Here is a 25,110-nt window from a genome sequence, read left to right on the forward strand (position 1 = left end):
ATGGTTCAAACCAGAATACTGTCTTTTAGGTGTTTTTAATGTGCTTCATTTGGTTTGATAAACCTCTTAAAACTTTTTTTTGTTGTTTTTCATTCTTTTTCACTGCCCAGAGCTGCTGCTACTGAAAGTTCTTGCTGTAACTGCAAATTATCAGGTGCCAGCCAGTATTGAAAAGTAAGTATAAGCACATCCCAGCCAGATGGTGCAGAACACTGTGTCCAAAATCACCCATTACTCACTGTATATCCAACCATATAATGAAGCTGGTGTGTTGTAGAGCTGCCCACATGTATAGTGAAAATGTTTGTTCCCTGTGTAGTTGATCCAAAATATTCGTGCTTACGTCTTTTGGCCAGCAACCCCACAATGCAACACGTCACGTTTTACAGATCTTGCAAATTAGAGTTAATTCACATGCTGAAATCCCAGTTTATTGCTCACTGAGTGACTTACTTAGTGTTTATGGAAGGAGTTGTGAATAATGGCGTGAATTCAGACACAACCTCACACTTTTTTTTTCTTCTTTTGGAAACATTTGAAAAGAATCTCTGCACACTCCGATATGCGACAGGTGCGATAGAGAAAGGCAAACGCTAGAAGCAACAAGAAACACTCTGCACTGTTTCACTTTAATACATCGTTTCCATCCTTTATTGGGCGTGGTCTAAAGGACTGAAATATGTTAAAGTTAAACCTTAAAGACCTAGAGCCATTTTAGAGGTGACTTCCGAATAAATTGTTTCCTTCATTTAACACGTCCTTAGTAATTTATCACTGTTTATTATAATATTATCCTCTGCATTTTTACATTTATCAGTGAAAATCTGGTATTTTTCTCTAATTTAATTTACAGATCATGTACATTTTCACAAAATCTTAGAGTAAAGTCAAACATCATTATATCAAAACAGAGAAAAATATATTAATGATATATCTTCAGCACAATATATCATTAACCTTCCTCTTGTGTTAGGGTCAGCACCGACCCATTTTAGTTTTTAAATGCATAAACAAACCACATAAAATTTGTTTATTGCATCAAGGCTTTTTGATTTTGTCATAAACCTCAATTTCAACAGAATAATATACTTTTTTTTTTTTTTCACTAAATTGTGAATTGTGAAATGCTGTGGTTGAAATTATGACCTTTGTGGCGTTAGGGTCAGGGTTAGGATTATGAAGCAATAACTAGAGCCAAAACTGAAATCATAAGTGCACTGTCAGCCAACATACTGACAGCCAGCTCCTCTCCCAGTCATGTGAGCTTTTGGAGATTCTCATTTTACCTTCTTATTCAGTATACCTGCACAAAAACAAAACAAAGACGGGCATGTCCAGACGTATGAGTTCGATTCAGTACAGAGTTGGTGACTTGCAGAGTGCACATTGATAAGTATACTGACAAAAAAAAAGGCCCAAAGGCTCACACCAAAAATATTAAAACCAATATTCTCATGGATAAGGAGGCGTAGCAAGGAAACCAAGAGATGAGAAACAAATTGGATGATAGATAATTGTTTTTAGTGTATTTTACAGCTGATTTAAGACACGGGTCAAAACCGACCTGTTAACATAAGAGATGGTAACAGAAAACTAACACAAGAGTGAACGTAAAAACAAGTAAGTAAGTAAGTGAAGTTTATTTATAGAGCACTTTTCAATAATAATAATGGATTAGATTTATATAGCGCTTTTCTATGAACGCATACTCAAAGCACACACAGTGGATCCACTATTCATTCACTCTCACACTCTCCCTCTGGTGGTGGTAAACTACATCCTACATCTGTAGCCACAGCTGCCCTGAGGCAGGCTGACGGACCACCAAACCACCAAGCATTCATTCACCAGTGTGAGTAGCAGCACTGGAGGCAAGGAGGGTGAAGTGTCTTGCCCAAGAACACAACAGCACATGGACAGAGCGGGATTCGAACCGCCAACCCTTCGGTTATTGGACGACCCGCTCTACCATCTGAGCCATGGCCACCCCTTTTCACAGACAGAGTCACAAAATGCTTTATCAAATCAAAATCAAATCAAATTTACAGAAACCCAACAGAATCCTCCAGGAGCAAACACTTGTGACTGGTGTCAATGGTGAGGAAAAACTTCCCTTTAACAGCAGAAACCTTTAGCAGACCCAGACTCCTGAAGGATGGCCGACTGCCTTGACCAGTTGGGGTTAAAGAGAGAGAGTAAAGGAGGAGAAAAGAGAGAGCGATAGAGATATAGAGAGACTGGGGGAGGTAGGGGGAGACACAAGGAGTACATGTAACACTGTAAAGTAGCAACTTTACATTGCAAAAAACAAATAAAACAGTACAAATAAAATACAATTAGAATACCCGTAAAACACAATACAGTACCATTAAGAACAGTTTAACATATGATGAATACACAAAGTGCAATCAGTGCAACAAATATCTAGAACTAGTGCCATTTTGTCAAACTACTTGAATTTTACTGCTAAATCAGTGTTTCAGAATGCGGGTCATATCTGATGCTGCTGAAAGGATAAGAAACTGCATTTGATCTTATTATAATATATTGATATAATTAGTTGTTTTTAAAGGGTTAAAGGGTTTTGGATCTGGACACAGGCTAATCATCATTTTTTGTCTTTTATAAATTACCACAGAACATACTACAGTTTAATGATAATTATAAAATATTACATTTCTATTCTTGATGGCATTGCTCACTTGATGGTACAACAATCACTGGTACCACTTCATTTACTCATAAACTTTTAGGATGTTCAAAAACACGTTACACCTGTGCACATATCTGCTCTCACAAGAAATCTACGCTGTGATAATGCAATTTAAATATTAATGGAAGGTCTGTTCTTTATCGTGTTGTCAAATGTGAACAGCAAGATAAGAAATGGATAGATAACCTTAACCTCATGTGATAAGAACATGCATGTGTGTGTTATTCATGTCTCCACAGCCTTGAATGCAGAACCTGTGTAGTCATAGGCAATGGATTTGCCATTAAAAACAGCTCCTTGGGAAGTATCATCAACAAATATGACGTAGTTATTCGGTAAGTACACAAAATGAATAATTATAGTTTTTTCATGAAATACAGTAAAAATGTGCTTAAAATTCTATATTATTTTATTACTTTAATGAATTTAATCAAGGTCTTCTTTCATTATATCAACCCATAAAGACCCAGTGCTACTTTTGTGTCAGTTCCCAAATGAATTCTCTCTATTTAAGTGATTTATCACCATTTATTATTATTATATCCTCTGTACTTTGCATTTTTAAAGTGTATATCAGGTATTTTCCTGTATTTCATTCACTGATCATGTAGATGTTCATCAAAACTCAGAATAAAGTTGAAGATTATTATATCAGAAACAGAGAAAACTGAGGAAAAAGTGACTTTTTTCAGCGAAGATATGAATAACTGAATGTAAAAACAAAGCATTTCCATCCACTGTCATTGATCCAGTTCCATGGGTTTTACTGGTGAATCAATGTTCTAGAAGATAACATTGTTTTCACGTTCCCTACGGAGCCTCTGAACGTCCAAATGGGTCATATCTGATGACCATGAAAAGATGACAAACTGCATTTTACACCAATTATATACATGAATTGATAGAATTAATTGAACAACAGTTATTAAACATTTTAGATCAGTAGATGGTTTCGGTCACCAGTGGCTGTTTGGGTCTTTATGGGTTAAAAAATAAAGGCTGAATGAATGAATGAATGAATGAATGAATGAATGCTACAAATTGACTCCTATTATTCTTGAAAACTCCTTGGACAGAAATCAGAAACAGACAGATTCTATGGTTGTAAAACCAGCGTGTTGATTTTCCCAGCACTAATGTAGGGCAGTATCTGACAGTGACCCCGACAGAGACCCAAACAATCCGGCCAAGTATAGTTCTGTAGTGGAGAAATGAAAGTATTTAACTTGCTCAGGGACAAAGGCACTCTGCAAATCTGACTTTAGAGCCTTGGAATGAACACATGCATTCTGAGTTTTTATAAGCCTCTTTGAAACAGCCAGAATTTGGCCTGGCCACAATGCATTTTTCTCCCCATCAGCCCCTCCTCACTTACAATCCCAGCCCCCCTCCCCTTCTCAGAAGCTAATCATTCCCGGCCAAGCAGAGTAAGGTTATTGACATTCAGAGTTCAATGCATGCCTGAGACTTTGACGTCATCGAACATGGCAAGATTCTATTTAAGCATGTCCAGACTTGTGTTCCCCAAGTGCTGACTAATCTTTTACCCAAATAAAAATGTAGGCTGGGGCACAATCACGACTAATGTATCAAGGAGTAAATAATTTGGACTCGACAGGTTTTAGTAAAAGGGGAAGTGGTCCATTCATGTACGAGTCAGTGGTGTTACTGTAACTGTAATGGAAAGCAACATCAAAGTGTATTAGAAATCCATGGTGCATGCACTAGGGCGGCGGTTCTCAACAGGAGGGGTGCAGCCCACTAGGGGTCTTCACTCAGAGGGGGGTCTTTGAGATAACTGTGATTGTTCTAAGAAAAATACAGAAAAATACACTATTGACCAAATAACAAAAGAAACAACTATCTACCGTAGGCACAGGTGTCAAACATGCGGCCCGGGGGCCAAAACCGGCCCGCCAAAGAGTCCAATCCGGCCCCTGGGAGGAATTTGTGAAATATAAAAATTACACTGAAGATATTAATAATCAAGGATGTTAAACAATAAATTTGTTGTTGACCAGTGTAATATTTTACTAGTCTGATCCACTTCAGACTGAACTGACCTAAAATGATTTTAAGTTTTTTGAGCTGATTTAGGATAATTTTGGTGTGCTGAATCCAAAAATCACATTAATTTTGCTCAATCAGGTCAACTTTCTGAACTATGCTACATATTGGCTTTTTAACATTTTTGCTTACATTTATGGGCATTTTCACATCATATGATACAAAATTCTTTCATATTTCTTGCAATAAATGAGTTCTGAAGATTTTACTTTTGCCAATTTATGATTAATGTTTTGTTTTTGTTTTTTTTGCACAATGACGATTTAATATTCAATTTACAAGTACTTACCTTTATCAATATCTATTATTCAATTTACAGGAATTAAAGTTTGTAACACTTAATAAATACATCCTGTTAGAAAATGATTTTTTTTCTCTTAAAACCTATTTTGGGTGAGAACTATATAAAAAAATCAACTGATAAAGTCACAAAAATGTAATCAATTTTATGAGAAGATCAAATTTTTCAAAATCAAATTAGCAAAAAAAACCTGACCTGATTGAGAAAAACAGATGTCATTTTTTGATTTAGCAGTGTAAAATGGTCCTAATTCAGTTGCAAAAACCTAGACAACTTGCAAAAAACATTTTTTTGTAACCCAGTGTTATCATAATAACCTATAAATAATGAAAACTGCATTTTTTCCTCTTTGTTTTAGTATAAAAAAAAGTACAATTAGAAAAAAAACCTTACATTTACAGACTATCCTTTTACAAAAAACTATGAATAACCTGAACAAATATGAACAATCTGAAATGTCTTACCAGAAGTATGTGGAATTTTAACAATATTCTGCCTGTTACTAAATCTTTAAGTTGTGATGCACATGTATAAATGATCAACTTTGGGGTAATATTAACAATTAACAATGCACTTTTTTTCTTAAGAATTTTCAGGTTGTTCATATTTGTTCATGTTACGTTCAAGTATGGTTCGTAGGTGTAAACATTTTCATAATGGAGTTTTACTTTTTTCACTCAAAAACATCAAGAAAACTTTGGAGTTGACATTATTTATTAGTTCTTATCCTATTATTTATATCATTTAACTGGTCCAGCCCACTTTATATCATATTAGGCTGTATGTGGAACCTGAACTGAAATGAGTTTGACAACCCTGGCCTAAGGGTCAAAACACAGTAATGTCCCATCAGAGAGCGAACTTTAATTGATTGTCATTCCAACATTTATTTCAATATAAAGTAGCTCCTTGTTTTGGATATTCCCTTATGATCCAAACTAAAGCAAAAATGAATTTAAAAGTAAAAATGTGGGTCATTTAGCAACACTAACCTGTCAAATTGTCTCTAAAATGTCCCGTCGGAGAGATTTTGAATACCGTGTTTTGAGCCCTAAACAAAGGCCGTTTCTCAATACCAAGAACGCAGAGTACGGTCTTGTGAACTTGGCGACTATGTATGGTCATGACAAGAACGGTTCCAGAGAATGTACTTCCTAAGAACTCAAGTCTATCTGTAACTGGAACAGCTGCATACTTGTGAACTTTCCTCCCTGTCTCTGTTGTATTTCCATCATCAGTTCCCAAATGTATTTCCCTCAAATCACCACAATGTTACTCGATTTGATTCCAATACATTTGTACTAGTATTTACTTGTCATTTATACATTTTGTGTACATGTTGTCGGTTCAGCCGGGCACAGCCGCTCGAGTCGGCACGAACTGCATGTTGGGAGTTACAGGGTGGGGAAGCAAAATTTACAATGAACATTTAGTTGTTTTTTCTCAGCAGGCACTACGTCAATTGTTTTGAAACCAAACATATATTGATGTCATAATCATACCTAACACTATTATCCATACCTTTTCAGAAACTTTTGCCCATATGAGTAATCAGGAAAGCAAACGTCAAAGAGTGTGTGATTTGCTGAATGCACTCGTCACACCAAAGGAGATTTCAAAAATAGTTGGAGTGTCCATAAAGACTGTTTATAATGGAAAGAAGAGAATGACTATGAGCAAAACTATTACGAGAAAGTCTGGAAGATACTATTAAAGAAGAATGGGAGAAATTGTCACCTGAATATTTGAGGAACACTTGCGCAAGTTTCAGGAAGCGTGTGAAGGCAGTTATTGAGAAAGAAGGAGGACACATAGAATAAAAACATTTTCTATTATGTCAATTTTCTTGTGGCAAATAAATTCTCATGACTTTCAATAAACTAATTGGTCATACACTGTCAATCCCTGCCTCAAAATATTATAAATTTTGCTTCCCCACCCTGTATTTCCCAGCCAAGTCTACACCAGTCACCAACCAGTGCATCCTTGGTTTAAGCTAGCTGACAAGAACATCTAGGTATTCCATGCATTCTTGGTTTATGCGAACTTGCAATTGGAACAGCACATGGGTGATTGATGACGTTTCATGAGAACGCGAGAACGGAAGAACAGACAGGAACGCATGTTGAGAAACGGCTAAGTAGTCAAAATAACTGCCTAATGTGATGAAAACAAATAAATGAATGAATCAAAATGCAGTGTGGGGCAGTAATATGGACATACACACTATTAAAGTCCATGTTGTCCAGATCTCAGTATTTTTCCCTAATATACACTCAAGGAAAAAAGAAACGCACCATTTTCATTTTCTCTATTTTTTTTCAGAAATATGACAGTTATTGCAAAATTACAAACTACAGGGTGTCCCATAAGTCTCCATACATAGGAAAAATAAACGTTTCTTGATATAAACCATTTTTTCCTCCGCCAAGGAGATTATGTTTTTGCCAGGATTTGTTTGTTTGTTTGTTTGTTTGTTTGTCTGTCTGTTAGTGTGCAACATAACTCAAAAAGTTATGGACAGATTTTGATGAAATTTTCAGGGTTTGTTGGAAATGGGATAAGGAAGAAATGATTAAATTTTGGTGGTGATCGGGGGTGGGGGGGCCCACGGGGGGGCCCATTTCCAACAAACCCTGAAAATTTCATCAAAATCTGTCCATAACTTTTTGAGTTATGTTGCACACTAACGGACAGACAGACAGACAGACAAACAAACAAACAAACCCTGGCAAAAACATTACCTCCTTGGCGTGGAGGGGCCCACGGGGGGGGCCACTGATCAGCATTGGCGGAGGTCTGCGCTCTCCAAGTGCTTCTAGTTATTTATATAATATGCTCTATATGACTGCCAATTTGTCGGGAACACATTTAAATGCATGTCCTCCACTGCTGAAGATCTATAAAGAAGAAATATAAAGAAATACATGTTAGAACCATATATGTATGGAATGTATTATGTCTCCTATGTATGGAGACTTATGGGACACCCTGTACAATGAGTTCAGTACTGTCCTGAGTCAAAATTAAATGATTACCTCCGCCAAGGAGGTTATGTTTTTGCCAGGGTTTGTTTGTTTATCTGTCCGTTAGTGTGCAAGATAACTCAAAAAGTTATGGACAGATTTTGATGAAATTTTCAGGGTTTGTTGGAAATGGGATAAGGAAGAAATGATTAAATTTTGGTGGTGATCGGGGGTGGGGGGGCCCACGGGGGGGGGGCAGACCAGAAAATTTCTGCACTGATCAGCCTTGGCAGAGGTCTGCGCTCTCCGAGTGCTTCTAGTTGTTTTCCTGGTTCCAGTTGATTGATTTTGATTAGTAATGAGAACTGTATTTCTGTATTCGTCACCCATGTCTGCTCATGAGTCAAACTCACAGATGAATTGGACCTCTCTTCAATTGTGCACAACCATTCCCTATAAAAAGACACCAAAATGGAGCAAAAACACATTTGTCCACAATGCCACAACTACTGCAACCGGAGAGAGATCGGGCCACATTGGGCCGAAACCTGTCACGGAGATGTGACAGCCGATTGGCACGGTCCTGTGCAGCGGTTGTAACACGCGGTCGACCAGATCTGGGACGGTCGTTGGAGGAGCCGGTGGTGTGGTAACGCTCAGCAAGGCATACAATGGTAGAGTGGTGGACTCCCAAACACCCTGGCTACGGCCCGTCTGCTCCGTCCAGCTTGAAACATGCCAAAGGCCCCATCTCTCTCCGGTTGCAGTAGTCGTGGCATTGTGGACAAATGTGTTTTTGCTCCATTTTGGTGTGTTTTTATAGGGAATGGTTGTGCACAATTGAGGAGAGTTCCAATTCATCTCTGAGTTTCACTCATGAGCAGACATGGGTGAGGAATACAGAAATACAGTTCTTATTACTAATCAAAATCAATCAACTGGAAGCAGGAAAACAATCATTTAATTTTGACTCAGAATCGTACTGAACTCATTGTAGTTTGTAATTTTGCAAGAACTGTCATATTTCTGAAAAAATCGAAGAAATGAAAATGGTGCGTTTCTTTTTTCCTTGAGTGTACATATAAATAAAAGTAATGAACTATTTAGAATGAGGTAACTCTGGTGCAGCAAAGGCTTTAACATCAAGATCAGACACATTTTCCCACAGTGCTCATATGTGTTTACGCCTACATTAATTTTAGTACATTATAACACTGCTTTGCAATTACACGTGTTGACAGGAAGGACATACAGTCGCGGAAAAAATTATTGTACCATCAAAAGTCATCAAAAACAATGGTTATGCAATCATGTACTAACTCCTGTGTGTATCATGTGACTAAAACGGACAGAAAAGAAAACATGGAATGCCTAAAAGCACTATTTTTGTCAGTACAATGCCATAGATATTGATGTAAGAACTTAAGTGATTTTGGTTATTATCAAGAAAACATGGAAAATGGCTAGATATCAGCTCTGAAATTAAACTCTTATGAGCTATTTTTGTTGTTATCATTATATTTGTCCAAACAAATGTACCTTTAGTTGAACCAGGCATTAAAATGAACAAGAAACTGAAGAAAACAAGGGGTGGTCTAATGATTTTTTCCATGACTGTAGTTTCACTCAACTTTCACCAGTTTCACCATCTTAGCCACTGTTGGTGTGCATTTTCATACAAATGTCATGCTATGTGTTTTAAACAATCGCTTTAATGAATGTTAGTGTGAAACAAAATACTTTTGTCATTGTTGTAGTAAAACAGACAGGAGGGAAAAGCCTTTGTCGTATGTAGGGGAGACCTGGAGTTGTATATTTGACACAAGGAGGCTTTGGCGGCAGAAAAGTTGAGACCACTGCACTAGACTATGGCCCCTGAACCCATCCACATGCAAGATTACATATCAGTTTCATATTCATGTAACGTCAGCATAATCCGTGCATTATGTATGAACACACTGTGAGCCATAAGGTTGGAATAATTTTGTTTTCAGACACATTCCTCTTTTTATTCCTATTTATACACATCATCTTTGAGAAAGTGCAATGATTACATACTGAGTCTCAGTTAGACTTTATTTATCAAGAATAAATCACACAGTCACAATCATTATATGAGAAGAGAAATATGTTTAATTCTAACTTCATGGGCAACAGTGTGTAACAGCAGGTAAAATCTGTCACCTAACCATAACTATTTCTCATTAAGCATGATGGACTATTGAGCAAAAGTGAAATTGGAGTATCCACATGTCTGTGACAAGTCAAAATAAATGTAAGATTTATCTGATTCTTACTTAGATGCACAAGAATTCATCATCATATATAGTAATTAATTGTGTGGAATGCTGAATGTTGTCCAGAGTATATGATGATGTTTTATGTGTCTTTTATACTTCTAGTAACACTTTTTAATGCTGCTTTTTTTGTTTTTTTTTTAGATATTTATGCCGTCAGGGTTTTTCTTTTATAGTTTAGTTTTTATACTCTTTTATATACATTATTTATACTTTTTTATGCCACCTAAGACGATTGCACTTTTTAAATTTTCATTGTACCTGTACAATGACAATAATGACATTCCTCTTCTTCTAATTTGTATAGTTCTGCGTTCATTATCAGCAGAAACAAACCTGACAAGTATCGGTCCTGAATGCTCTTGCATCTGTCACTGTTTCAGATTGAATGATGCACCAGTGAGGGGCTATGAGACGGACGTGGGAAACAAGACCACCATGAGGTTCTTCTACCCTGAGTCGGCCTCCTACAACCCGGCCCTGCACAATGAACCCGGGACACTTATGGTCCTGGTGCCTTTCAAGCAGCAAGATCTACGATGGCTTAAAGAGATCCTCTATAATGAGAAGAGGGTACAGGATATGTGTGAGAAAACACTCTCTCACACAAACACACACATACCGTCTCACTCCCATTCTCTCTGAATATAAACATACTCCTTTTAGCCTGTTTTCCACTTCTTACCAGTCATCCATATCAGCAGCAAATACTTAATGATGCCACTGGTCGCTGGGGTCATATGTACTTTCCATAGCCGAATGTTTCTCTCTGTTGCTCCTGGCACCTCCGGCCTCCTGCTGCTAATAGTTGCAGGGTCATTACCCTCTAATTTGCACATTGATTTAGTTGCCTCCAGACATGAGGGAGTCGAGGTTCTTTTTTCTTCTTGCATCTGTTTGTGTGAAAGAACAGTGTCTTATTGTCTCTTGGTCCATTCTCTGTTTCCTTATCAGTGATTTGTTTATATTTTATTGATATTTTTCAGGTCAGAAAAGGCTTTTGGAAGCCTCCTCCCCAAATCTGGTTGGGTGACGTTAGTAAAATCAGAGTGCTGGACCCTCATTTTTTGCACCAGACAGCAGAACGGCTGCTAAAGATCCCGCTGTACCCTAAGAATAAACAGGTAAGCGATCACTTCATCCCAGCCAATAATATCTTTGCGGTGATCATCTGAAAGTTGTATTGCTGATGCTTCTCTCCTGCTACGAGTCATTAATATCGACCATTTCAGGCATCCCCAGCAGTAATTTTCCAGCTATATAATCTTCTCTGTTGTTTGTTCCTTTTTCCCATACCTCCCTTTTCTCCTTTTGCCCTTCACTGCCTCCCACATGAATGTTAAGAAGGCTGGATAGAGCATCCACTGATTAGACACAGCTCTTAAAGTGATATGCCTTGAACGCTGTGATAAACAGTTTACTGGAAGAAGTATTTCTCTTGCAATGTAGCTGGGTCAATGGTAATTTTGTGGATCCGTTTACTGCAAAACATGATGAAGATTAGCTTCTGCTTGGCATTCTGGCATCTCATTACAAGATAAGCTTCTTGTGTCTTCTCGTCTGCACAGTGCATCTCTGGGAAATAATTGGCCTTTGAGGGAACGCCAAAATATTGTATAAACTTTAACCAGATGCTATTTTTTAGGAAAAAAAGGGACAGTTTCCAGTGTTCTTTCCCTGCAAAGCTTGTTGTTGCTGTTTTTGCAGACCAAGCCCAGATTCAGTGACCTTCAACATTTTGACATGATTTCAAGGTTTTATTGCTTCTCTTTCAATAAATGTGGTACCTTTTAAGCAGAAAAAGCAAATTAAAGCACAGTGGTAACAGTAAACACACTTAGGAAACTTTAACTTAATTTAGCTCTAATAAATCATGATATATAACATGTTTTTGCTGTGCGCTATTGAGCTGTTTTCATTGCACAAATGGAACCCTGACTCTGTGCTTGGCTGTGGAGCTTGGATTTTGAAACAGCCTGAATTCTGACTTGCACTATTACTCATGAAGAGTGAGGTTTTTATTGGCCCTTTGCATCCCATCTGCCAAGTGGGCTTGTTATGTGTTCGGTGAGGATTGTCTCTGGGCTGATCATGGGCCCAAGCCAAGTTTTGTTTTGGTTCTGCTTGTTCCCCTCTCCTGAGTCTTTTTAGTCAAAGAATGACAGGGTGTTACCCTTTTGGACTACAGTACAAACACAACTGGCTGGTGCATGAGAAGAGTGAGCAGTGGGAAGGCAGAGATCCTACAGGCGATCAGCGGGCTCACCCGACAGGAGCTCTGCACCATCTGCACAGACTGTATGGAAAGGGTGAGGGGGAGAGGATGGTGGGCAGGAGGAGGAGAAACACAGAGGGATAGTGTTAGAAGAAGTGGGGCCTGCAGCTACAGAGATATTTCGGTGTAAAATAGTTAAAACTCTGAAGCGGTCCCAAGCATGCATTCTTATTAAACATTTGTGATATAGTTTTACAGCAGTATCAGGAAAATCCACATTTCGCTCTCTGTGCTTATACTATCTCATCATCAGTTGTCTTTAGAAGACTTCCTCTTTGCAGATACTCCCTCCATACACTAATGACCCCACCAGATAGGCACCAACCTGCTCTACACACAGACAAACCCACACTCATATACAATACACTTAAACTCTATGTTGCTCCCTATTCCTCCTCTGTATTTCGACATTGCATGCACACATGTACACATTCACAGTGCTGTAATGTTCACACCCCTCTCCCCAAACACAGGACTCTTGTAGGTCTGGCTAAAACTGGTGACAACATGCAACCCCCCTCACCCCGCTCACCAAGGCTCCACGGGCCCGAGTCCAAACTATGCGCTGGGCCGCTCCAGAGCTTTGGTGTTCGCTTGTGTGTTTGCGACCACATGAGGCTAATACACACAGAATGTCAGCTGTGCATGTCAGGGTGCTCTTTTTGAATTAAAAATGGAAAAACAGCAGCTCTAGTCTTTGTAATAGAGATCTGATTTTGGTGGAATGTTTCAGGGGAAAGGCCTCTCAGGTTCTGTTATCGAAGCTATTGTAGTCGTTGAATAACTTTTATCTGAAGTAGAGCCTGGAGATAGTAGATCCACACTATTTTTGGTGAACGTAACAGCGAGTGTAGCCTGGCAACGTGCACACAGGAAGGCACACACTTCAGTGTAGCATGCCTGCAGTCATACTCTTTCTTTCATGCTTTCTCATCTAGAAAACCAGACCACTAACCCAGCTCAGAGTCCTTTGTGACCTGCTGGAAAAGCAAGAATATATTTTTGGACGAGTGGATCAAGATCTATGATTATACCCCTTAAGCCAAATGGTTGGATGAAGGACTTGTATTCTGGATGCTTGGGTTAATACTGGTAAATCTGATATTGTACTTTTTTTTGTTGTTGTTGTTGTTATTTTTATCAAGTTCAGTGGCTCTTAACGTAGCTCCAGAAAAAAAAAAAAAAAAAAAAAATCCATGTTTATAGGGATTTCATGGCAAAAAAGCAAACACATATATATCAGATACATGATTATTTTCATCAATATTCATCCTTTCACTCAGTTATCATTGAATTATTGTTTGCCCAAACTAGAATCCCTTCTCAACCACGCTTTCTACTTTTTGCAGTTCCATTTATAAGAACTAATGGTTTCAATATGGCTTTAAACAAAGCAACATAGTGTTACATTGAATCTGTTGTCAGTTGTTGTTTTAGGAAAAAAAAAAAAAAAATCAATGTTTTGGGTGATCAGTAAGCTCTGGTGAGTGGAATAGTGGGAAGAGAGCCATTACAAACAGTGCTGTGTTCACTGGTGGGATACTGGACAAGAGGAATGTCATTGCAAACTGGGCTCAAGCAGAGAAAACTTGATAACACAGAAAGCAGCAGAGGAGAGTGATCAAAAAAGGCTGTTGGGAGAGTGAAAGTTTCTTCCATCTTCAGGTCATGTGGAAGTGATTCTTCAGCCTGTCCTTGGAGGACATGGGTAATCACTGGCAGCCACATGGAAAATAGGGAGCAACACAAGCAATCTCTGTGCACAGCAAGAGCCCACCAGGGACAACACAACAAACATGCCTCAACTCATTAAATCTCACATTAGTTTTACTTCTTGTTTTTCCACAAACAAGCAAAAAGATGTCAGGAAGGTCAGTTAATGTCCTTTTGTTTTTCAGTGCGCAGCAAGGGCAGATTGCACGTGATAAGCAAGTGAAAGTGCCGTGGCTCTGAGACAAATACAGAATGAAACGGAGGATGGTGATGGCATGCAGCATAGAGCTGACTAACAAATCACATTTTCATTGTCATCGCAAAATATGCATGCATGGTAAACATATTGCAAAACACTGCCTGAATAGCAATGAATAAGAAAGAACTTCTTATCCACACACATCATGTGCCACAATCAGAATGCAACTGTTGGATGTATCAGATGAAGCCCTGGGTACAAGGATCATTCACAGAAACTCCCAGCTAACCATGAGCTAATCTCATATTAACTGGTGTCAAATTGGGGGCTGCTTAAAGGTTGGTTTGCTTGTTTAGTCATATTGTCACTGCAGTATTGAACACAGTTAGTGCATGGTGCAGATTTTTCTCATATTGTTCAGATGTCGAGTTATTTATAATCTCAAAGTGTCCATGATTTTTTTTATTGTTCTTTATGACATCTTCTCTAGCCAAACCAGTAGTACGTTGGTAGATTTGAATTGCAGAAAGGCTGTTTTTTGACATTACTCCAAAGTGAGCTGAAGTATATATGTAAATATGTGACTAATTTATGATGCTGAATGAAAACTTCATTGATAAAAGTTATAATATTCAAATGTGCTCAGGACATACAGTCACGAAAAAAATTATTAGACCACCCTTGTTTTCTTGAATTTCTTGTTCATTTTAATGCCTGGTACAACTAAAGGTACATTTGTTTGGACAAATATAATGATAACAACAAAAATAGCTCATAAGTGTTTAATTTCAGAGCTGATATCTAGCCATTTTGAATGTTTTCTTGATAAAAACCAAAATCTTTTAAGTTCTTGCATCAATATCTATGGCATTGTACTGACAAAAACAGTGCTTTTAGGCATTCCATGTTTTCTTTTCTGTCTGTTTTAGTCACATGACACACACAGGAGTTAGTACTTGATTGCATAACCGTTGTTTTTGACGACTTTTGATGGTCTAATAATTTTTTCTGTGACTGTAGATTTTGGGGAGAGCAGAGCATGGAGGTGAACACATACAACCTCTATTTGGATGTTATTGTTAAATACTTTTTGTATTTTTAATGTGAAAAGCATTCTGGTGCCAGAGCTTTAAAGCAACTATGCATGACAAAAATTGGGAGGGATTATAATTCACATAAGTGTTGTGGAGGAGTTATGTCTTTGCCATTAACAGTGTTTTTAATTTATATTAACAGTATAATCTGTTAAACTTTTCTGTAAAATATTAAATAGGTTATTTTAGTTTGGCCCTGACAAAGGTCTTTTCGAATATGAGTTGCATCTTTAATAATGCATTCAGTGCGTGCTGTTTATCAGAATCTTTCTCAAAAGGTATTAGAGGGAAACTGGCATCAAGCTGTTACTTGTTGGAATCAAAAGCGTGCTTTTCTTCAGAAGAGGCCGTACTGAGGTAGTTAGTAAGCTGCTGGAAAACAGAGTCTGCAGGGAGGGACCGATGATGTGCAGTCAACCCTCTGGCAAGCAAATAAGACCTTTAGAGCGCATGAAAAATCAAGTCAACCAACAAGGGAAGGAGGAGTTGCATATTGTCTGTGTTGTGTTTTGTATCTGATCAACACACGCTGTCATCATGGCAACATTATTTAGAAATGGATGAGGATTTAGCAACCAGCTACAGAGACTAGAAAGGGTCATAACTTCCACTAGATGTTTTTGTATTACATATAATATGGTTTGTTCTGGTTTACAAGAGCCACATGCCATCACACAATGGTATGTGTATGAGGTCATATGCAGTCATGCTGGTTAAAGGAGTTGAAGAAGGTGGCTAAAGCCTTATGTATCTGCAGTGGAAGCTGATAGCAGTCTCTACTGGTCTATGTTGCCATCTAGTGGTGAAATGAAGGCTGCAGCATTAGGGTGGTTCAAAAATCATGGTAAAAAATAAAGTTTCAGATAATCTCAATTAGAACCCTGCATTAGGTTTTGGCATTCAAAAGATGATTTAGGAAAAAAAAAATTGGAAGAAAAAGGAGATGTTTTAGAGGTTGCACAAGTTGCTGGAAGTTTCCTGGAAATGGACTAATTTTGCATTTTCAGCAAAGCCGAGCTGACCTGCTAAGAGAAGCAGCAGTACTATCAAAACCAAGGTTTGAGTGTTTCATCTAGCAATATATGTATGAAGTAAGGCCGCCCACATCTGTGGTACTTGAGTGAAGAATTGGTTGTCCTGGCATTCTTGGACTCCAGTGTGACACGAGCAGAAGCAGCTGATGGTTCACAACATGATGGAAAATGAAGGTTCTTTCGGTTCCACTAAAGTGTTGGGATGCCCTGAAACAAGCAGATTATGAAGGGAAACAGATCAGTGATTTTGTCACCACCAGCATGATGCGTTTCTTTGAAACTTTGGATCTGCCACAAGCATTCTTCAGAATTCCTCCAGAAGACTGGGCTGATGATGCAGACTTTCAGAAGGTTGCTAAAATTGTGCATTCCAGAAAAGTTGTCAGTGATGTTGCTGAAAGAGGGGTGGAGCTTATTCAAGACTTCAGCTGTAGCCGAACAAAAAATGAAGATCACAAACAGTACTTGCTCAAAGTCGTCAAAGAACACAGGAAGATTTTTTGTAATTTCAATAAAGCAACAGTGGTTGCTGGACTTTCTAAGTAACATTTTAATACGAGTTGCAGTTTGATTTTGAGAATAAAATTACAAATTCTTCTAATATGCCTTATTCATTTGGCTAGTTATGTTATAGTAAATAGAGCAATCTGTACGTGTCTTGTGCAACCTCTGAATATTAATTAATTTGCATAAAATTTGGACCAAAGTAATTTGGTCAGATATGGAACCAAATGCCGGGTTCTAATCCAGAGAATCTTCAAAAAAATTTTTTTTTTGGACCACCCTACTGCAACATAGTCACATGCCCAATAGAGTGTCTTTGAAAAGATAAAGATACACAAATGATACATATATTTTTGATGAAAATGGTTTAAATATTCCTTATATTCATATTTTAAAGCCACTAATAATTTATTTTAATGTGTTCTCATTCTATAAATACATATGTCTGACAATCCCATTAAATATTTATTGGGGTTTATGCGGGTCATCAAAAAGCCTTGAAAGTCATAAAATAGATTTTGTGATAATTAAGGCCTTAAATGGCATTAAAAAACATTAAATTTGATGTCCAGAGGCATTAAAAAATTAAATACACTTGATGGAAAAAAACATTGTTATTCATGATTTATTTTGCTTATATAAACAGTTAATAATTTTGAATGGAAGTATAGTGTGATTGACAGGCGGAACCCTTTAAGTGGTTATTGTTTATGGCTGATACACCAAGTCACAACACCAAATGCTTGGAATGCAACGTGCTGTGAGCATGCTCATGCTGTGGAAAAAGAGCGGACGGAATATTAGCAAATGTTGGAAAAATGGGAAAATGCAAGTTTCAGCAGAAGTGATTGGAGGAGGAACTGTTCAGAACCTGGTTAAAGTCTGTTGATGGTAAACTAGATATAAAACTGTATCCGCAGTTGGACGTGGGCATTATATTTGTTTTAAGTGGCATTTAAAAGGGCATTTAAAAGCATTAATTTAGATTTTCTGATACCTGCAGAAACCCTGTTTACACAAACAGGTATTTTCAACTCAGTTCTTATGAAATTCACCACTAGGGGTCGCCAGACTTCAGTTTACGCTACAGCTATCAGCTTGGGGTGCATCTGAATAGTCCTTGACGCTTAGGAAGGTTGACTGAGTGAAGTGAGCCTGAAGTATTACTGTCAGCCATGATAAGAGCTGTCCAACTTCTCTAAATGCAAAGGAAAGAGGCTTCGTAGGCTATTGTAGGATACACTGGACCATCCTGTACAGAAGGAAAGGACAGAATCTTGTCCCATGATTCACTGAAGTCGCATCGGGTTTAAGTTTAGTTTATTTGAAAGGGGACAATGCAATTTCATAAAACACATGGTTACACATGGTTAAAAAAAGCCAGAATTAGCCAGTGGGCTAGTTTTCATCAGTAGTCCCCTGGCCAAGTTTTAAAAAGACAGTAAAAAAAAAAAAAAAAAAAAAAAACATTTACAGGAGAAAGACATGGTTAGACACTTGATAGGGCACTAATGTAACAAATAACATATACATAACAGACTGTTAAGAGAGCACAAAACACACAATACCTGTACAATATAATACAAGATACATATTCGAACACTTACTATACAATTAAAAGAGAATAAGACATCACAACATATCACGACAACATTTGATCACAACATCAAAACATCACAACAGGTTTGTCTTTTAATGTTGGCAGCTGTACAGGGTGGGGAAGCAAAATTTACAATATTTTGAAGCAGGGATTGAAAGACAGTGTATGACCAATTAGTTTATTGAAAGTCATGAGAATTTATTTGCCACAAGAAAATTGACATAATAGAAAATGTTTTTATTCTATGTGTCCTCCTTCTTTCTCAATAACTGCCTTCACACGCTTCCTGAAACTTGCACAAGTGTTCCTCAAATATTCGGGTGACAACTTCTCCCATTCTTCTTTAATAGTATCTTCCAGACTTTCTCGTAATAGTTTTGCTCATAGTCATTCTCTTCTTTCCATTATAAACAGTCTTTATGGACACTCCAACTATTTTTGAAATCTCCTTTGGTGTGACGAGCGCGTTCAGCAAATCACACACTCTTTGATGTTTGCTTTCCTGATTACTCATATGGGCAAAAGTTTCTGAAAAGGTATGGATAATAGTGTTAGGTATGATTATGACATCAATATATGTTTGGTTTCAAAACAATTGACGTAGTGCCTGCTGAGAAAAAACAACTAAATGTTCATTGTAAATTTTGCTTCCCCACCCTGTAGGTGTTGATAAGCCACATTTTCAATTTTTTGTGAAGGCCTTGTATGTTGTAAGCAGTTTAACCTCCTCAGGTACTGGGTTCCACTCACTAGCACTCCTCACTGACCAGGCCGATTTACTGAAAGTGCTCCTACGCAGAGGAATGGCACAGTCACCTCTGACAGAGCCTCGAGTGACACGCTCAGAGCTGTTTCTTTGTCTAATGAACTCTGCCAGAGGATCTGGAGCCAAATCATGGGTGACCCAACTATTCATGAAAACAAACGATCAACGTGACAAACATCATCTTACACCACAACTGTCTGATATGATGATATGTTTTGTACTTTAAACAGTTATGCGTGTAAATTGTGAAGTTATTTCATCAGAACCTGTGCTTAGTTTGGATGAGTTAGACCAGGGGTGTTAAACTCATTTTAGTTCAGGGGCCACATTCAGGCCAATTCAATCTCCAGCGGGCCAAACCATTAAAATCTCTCTCCCCACATTCAAATCCAGACTCAAAACTCACCTTTTCAGAATAGCCTACCCCCCATAAGCTCTAATCTCCATTCTACTACTTCATTTCTATATATCGTAATTATTTGTTTTAATCTGTTTATTTCTTTGTATTTTATGGATTGTTTGTTTTATCTTGTTGTACAGTGTCCTTGGGTGTCTTGAAAGGTGCTTATAAATAAAATGTATTATTATTATTATTATTATTATTATTATTATTATTATTATTATTATTATTATTAAAATAATAGCGTAAAAACCATAAATAATGACAACTCCAAGTTTGTCTCTTCATTTTAGTGCAATAAAAAACATTAAATTATGAAAATATTTACATTTACAAACTATCTTTTCACAAAAAAGATGTGAACAACCAGAAAAAAAATGTATTTCGTAAGAAAAGTTAGCTACATTTTAACAATATTACGCCTAAACTTATCACATGTACATGTGCGTTACACACAATGTTACACAAACATAATATTGTTGAAATTTTGAAGTTTGGAATGTGGAACTAAAATGAGAATGTCTACAATATTATGTGTCAACTTATTAACACAACTTACAAATCGGATCTACAAATCCACAAAACATTTAATAACAGACAGAATATTGTTAAAATTATACTCAATTTTTCACATTTTTTCTTAATTGTTCACGTTTTATTGTAAGGGTTATTAGACTAGTATGTTACTTTAGATCACATTGGGCTAAAACCAGTTCAACACCTTTGACTGTTAATATCTTCAGGGTAATTTTTGCACTCCATAAAATCATGCCGCGGCCCGGACTGGATCCTTTGGCGGGCCGCATGTTTGACACCTGTGAGTTAGACCTTCACAGCCAATAATTCATATCACTGATTAGTTTTTGGCTCCTTCAGTGAAAGATTCCTCAATAAAATGTAAACTGCAAGGGAGAGAAATGCAGTGGAATCAGTCTGGAGGAAGTGTATTTGTGGGTGAAAATGTTACTATAAATGTCAGCGGATGATGTTTAATTCATGAAGCAAAATTAAAAATGACCACATGACAGCCACTGAATGTGTTTATGAAGTTGGTGCAATAAGCTGGCGCTGATGTAAGCTAATAGACTTGTAGACATAACTTATATCCTCATGTTTATTTTGTATAAATTTAATATTTAATGCTGATTCAGGATCCATATTGACAAATCGGAATAGACAGGGTGAGTGTAACTGTCTGATAGTGAAGGTTTATCTTTATCTGTCTTTTATTTAGGCCTATTTCTGTTCCAACACTGGTAATAAAGTAAAATTTTAACTGCACTGGCCACGTTTATATCTTCCAGATGCATTTGTGTAGCTCCATTTAACCTTTTTGAAGTGATTTATTACCATTTTACATTTTTCAGTTAAAAGCAGGTGTTTTCCTCTATTTAATTCGCTGATTTTGTACATGTTAAACTCACAGCGCATTCAAATGGTATCATATAAAAACATGAAAAACTGAAGAAAAAGTGATATTTTCAGCAAAAAGTGTCTACAACCACTTTCTTTTCTCAGAATACATGGATTTTATTGGCAAATCAATTTCATAGATCATGCATTCCACATTCAATACAGAGCCTCTGAAGATCCAAACAACACATGCGTGAGAAACTGCATTTAACTTGAATCATTTCACAGTATTGATAGGTTTAGTGGTTGTAAAGTTATTAAACATTTTAGATCAGTAAATGCTTTTGGTCACTGGTGGCTGTTTAGGTCTTACAACATGGGAAGAACTATCCAAAATGCTTTTTTTTTTCTTCAGAACATTGTAGGTTCATCATGGTCAACCCATGTAACATCCAACTAATGGAAGAACGACCAGATTCTCTTTTCCTAAGTCCTAATGAATTCTCCTTACCATCTTCACTAAACCCACATTTTTCACCGAGGCACTGGAACAGCGATAAGGAGACATACATAGCAAGAATTTTTTAACCCATGAAGACCCAAACATCCACTGGTGACCAATATCATTTACTGATATAAAAAGTGAAATAACTGTTCATCCACTCATCCTATCAATACATGTAAATAATTGGTGTAAAATGTAGTTTGTCATTTTTTCATGGTCATCAGATATGACCCATTTGGATGTTCAGAGGCTCCGTAGTGAATGTGGAAACACCGTCATCTTCTACAACATTAATTCACCAGGAAGACCCATGGAATTGGATCAATGACAGTGGATGGAAATGCTTGTTTTTACATTCAGTTATTAATATCTTTGCTGAAAAAGCCGCTTTTTCCTCAGTTTTCTCTGTTTCTGATATAATAATATAATAATAATAATAATGTTCAATTCTAATCTGAGTTTTAATGAACGTCTCCATGATTAAATACAGGATAATACCTGATACACATCTTAAAAAAAACCAAAATACAGAGGATAATATTATAAGAAATGTTGAAATATTGATTCACCAGTAAAACTCATGGAGTTTGATTGATGACTGGATGGAGACACTGGGTTTATGTTCAGTTAATGATATATTTTACTGAAAAAGTAACTTTTTCTTCAGTTTTCTCTGTTTTTAATATAGTAACCTTCAACTTTAATTTGAGCTTTTATAAACATCTACATAATCAGTGAATTTAATACAGGAAAATAACTGATTTTGAATTTAAAAATGCAAAAATACAGAGCATAATACTGAATAAATGGTGATAAATCACTTAACCTCCGTATGGGTTTTCTGTCCACATTTGTGGACAAGAGTTTCACAACTTTATTCAAAAAAAGAAAAGAAAACTGTCCACCAAAAAGAACATTCTATAAAAATTTTAAAAACTGCATCTGAAAAAACTGTTGCATCATGATGTTTCCAATATAGGCACTTATTTAATAAAAAAAACAAAAAAAAAAGCTTGTACTTTGCTGACATTTCCTGGATCTCAGGAGGTTAAGAAAGGTTAAAAATAAAGAAAAATGAATTTGGGAACTGCCAGAAAATTAGCTCTGGATCGTTATGGGTTAATGAACTTTTCGGACACACACTTTGAAAGAGTTGTCTTTGCAATAAATCGGTGGTTCCCAACCTTTTTTGTCTCGTGACCCCATTTTAACAAGACAAATTTCTGGCGACCCCAGACATTCAAAACGGAGACTTTTTTTTTTTTTTTTTTTGCTAAAATTAATTTGTTTTTGATTATGTAATAGTTTGCTATACTATATTACAAATAAACGTTAATTTTAGACAATATTCAGTCTATATAATGTATATTCATATGGACGGAGGCAGAAAAGCCAGGTGTAGATTACTGCACAAGGTGAGAATTTTATTTTCCTTGGTCAGGATATGTACAGTCAGTCCAGCTTGGATTTACAAGGCAGACTATTAATACTGAACAAACAATAACTCAAACTATGAATTATGAAAGAGCTGCAGCATCTGAAACCGACCACAATGAACATTTGACAGACAAACACAACCACTTTGCTTCAATTTCAGCGTCACAGTTTGTCATGTCTTTTATGGATTGTGATTGTCTCTCTCAACTCACCATATATTTTTTTATTAGTAAGCTTTTAGTTTTAGCAATTACTAGAAATTTCAGGCAACCCCATTTGAATTCCAGGCGACCCCATGTGGAATCCCAATCCCAAGGTTGAAAAACACTGCAATAAACTGCCATTCTGTTTTGTTTGTTCCAGGTTCCAGTGCACCCCACCACAGGTATCCTAGCTGTGTTTGTTGCTCTAAACTACTGTGATGTCGTCCACATTGCTGGTTTTGGATATCCCAATTCAAAGAACCAAAAAATCCCTATACATTACTATGGAATTGACACCATGAAATCTATGAAGGTACATTCACACTGGGTCTAATGTGTGTGTTGGAGGAGATGTTTGCTTATTCACTAAGCGTTAAGTTTTATGAATACTGATGCACTTTTTTTTTTTTTTTTTTTTTTTTCCTCTTTTGCAGAATTCTTACCATGACCTCAATCATGAAGCTGAAGCCTTAAAAAGACTGGAGGATGCCGGGGCAATCTTGTATCTTCATCCACATTTATGATACACACACACGTGCATTCACAAACACTTTTCTTGTTGATCCAGTTGACTTCATCCAAAAATGGTTTAAAGTGTTGAATCTTCTATGAATTGGGTTCAGGTCATGAGATCTGAACCTGAACTAGCTGTGCCTTCTGCAGTGGAATGGACGATGTTAATCTATCTGGCACCTTATACGTCTTCTGTTCTGCCCCAAATACAAAGAACTGCTGTTTTATATTACATTCTTCTAATTCGCAAAGCAGGATGACATTTGGTAGCATGGCTCTGATAATTTGCTTTGTAAGTATTTTTTACCACAGTAAGTTAATTCCTGGACACCAGCTCTTGTTGCCGTGACGTTGATGATCTTCCTCTGATGCTTGGGGGGGGGGTTGTTACGTAAGTTACCTCTGAAGTAAATGGACGTATGGCTCACTGTGTAATTCTCCATGCTTAAATTGAGCTTTTTGGATAGTATGGGGTGATAACTGCCACATTTCAGATATACAGCGTACACAGAGTTATTACGTCCAGAGATTGTATGAATATTACTGAGCTGTGAAGTAAATGAATGAGGTCAGAAGAACCAGTCTGGACTCTTTCTGTGTACTTGTTTGTTTTTTTCCAAGTCATATATTTTCTTTTAAACTGAGCTGATTTTCTTTAATAACATTATGAGTAATTGAAATTTCAAAAGAAATGTATTTCATTTACATTTTAGTAAAAGTAATTTGATCACAAGCCTGATTTGCACAGTTATCGGGATCACATTGATTTACTTTTCGATTTTTTGGACTGGGAATACTACTAGTGTATTGTGCTAGGTTTTTAATTTATTTAATCTTTTTTTTTTTTTTTTTCATAACTGGTAAATGATACCACTGGATATTTTTTATTGTACAGAATGAAATGCATTTTCAATTAAAGTTAATTCAAAATCACATTGTTTTTACTGGTCAAATTTAATCATCCACAAACTGTTTCACCCTCTCTGTATCTCATCTTATTTGTCAAGTTGTTGATAGTCACATAAAATATCAAATCCCCTTAAATAGAGCACCTAACATATTTATTAGACCATCGCCTTATGTAAGGTTATGTCACAGCTGACCTAAATAAACAACACTGGTATTTACCAAATTCATTTTTTAAGTTTCTCTAATGGTTATACACTGGTA

The 25,110-nt window shown here is 36.9% G+C and overlaps 1 protein-coding gene across 1 annotated transcript in view; it reads left to right on the forward strand.

Moving 5' to 3' along the window:
- st3gal4 (ST3 beta-galactoside alpha-2,3-sialyltransferase 4) overlaps nucleotides 1-24,873 on the forward strand; it is a 42,819-nt gene extending 17,946 nt beyond the window's left edge. Inside the window, exons 7-12 of the mRNA XM_030152849.1 lie at nucleotides 111-174; nucleotides 2,953-3,048; nucleotides 10,728-10,917; nucleotides 11,331-11,468; nucleotides 23,588-23,740; nucleotides 23,862-24,873. Of these exons, the coding sequence (XP_030008709.1) occupies nucleotides 111-174; nucleotides 2,953-3,048; nucleotides 10,728-10,917; nucleotides 11,331-11,468; nucleotides 23,588-23,740; nucleotides 23,862-23,951 (731 nt within the window). The 3' untranslated portion in view covers nucleotides 23,952-24,873. The remainder of the gene's footprint in view (nucleotides 1-110; nucleotides 175-2,952; nucleotides 3,049-10,727; nucleotides 10,918-11,330; nucleotides 11,469-23,587; nucleotides 23,741-23,861) is intronic.
- Nucleotides 24,874-25,110: the final 237 nt, after the last annotated feature.

The sequence above is a fragment of the Sphaeramia orbicularis genome, chromosome 13, assembly GCF_902148855.1.
Source record: "Sphaeramia orbicularis chromosome 13, fSphaOr1.1, whole genome shotgun sequence".
NCBI lineage: Eukaryota > Metazoa > Chordata > Actinopteri > Kurtiformes > Apogonidae > Sphaeramia > Sphaeramia orbicularis.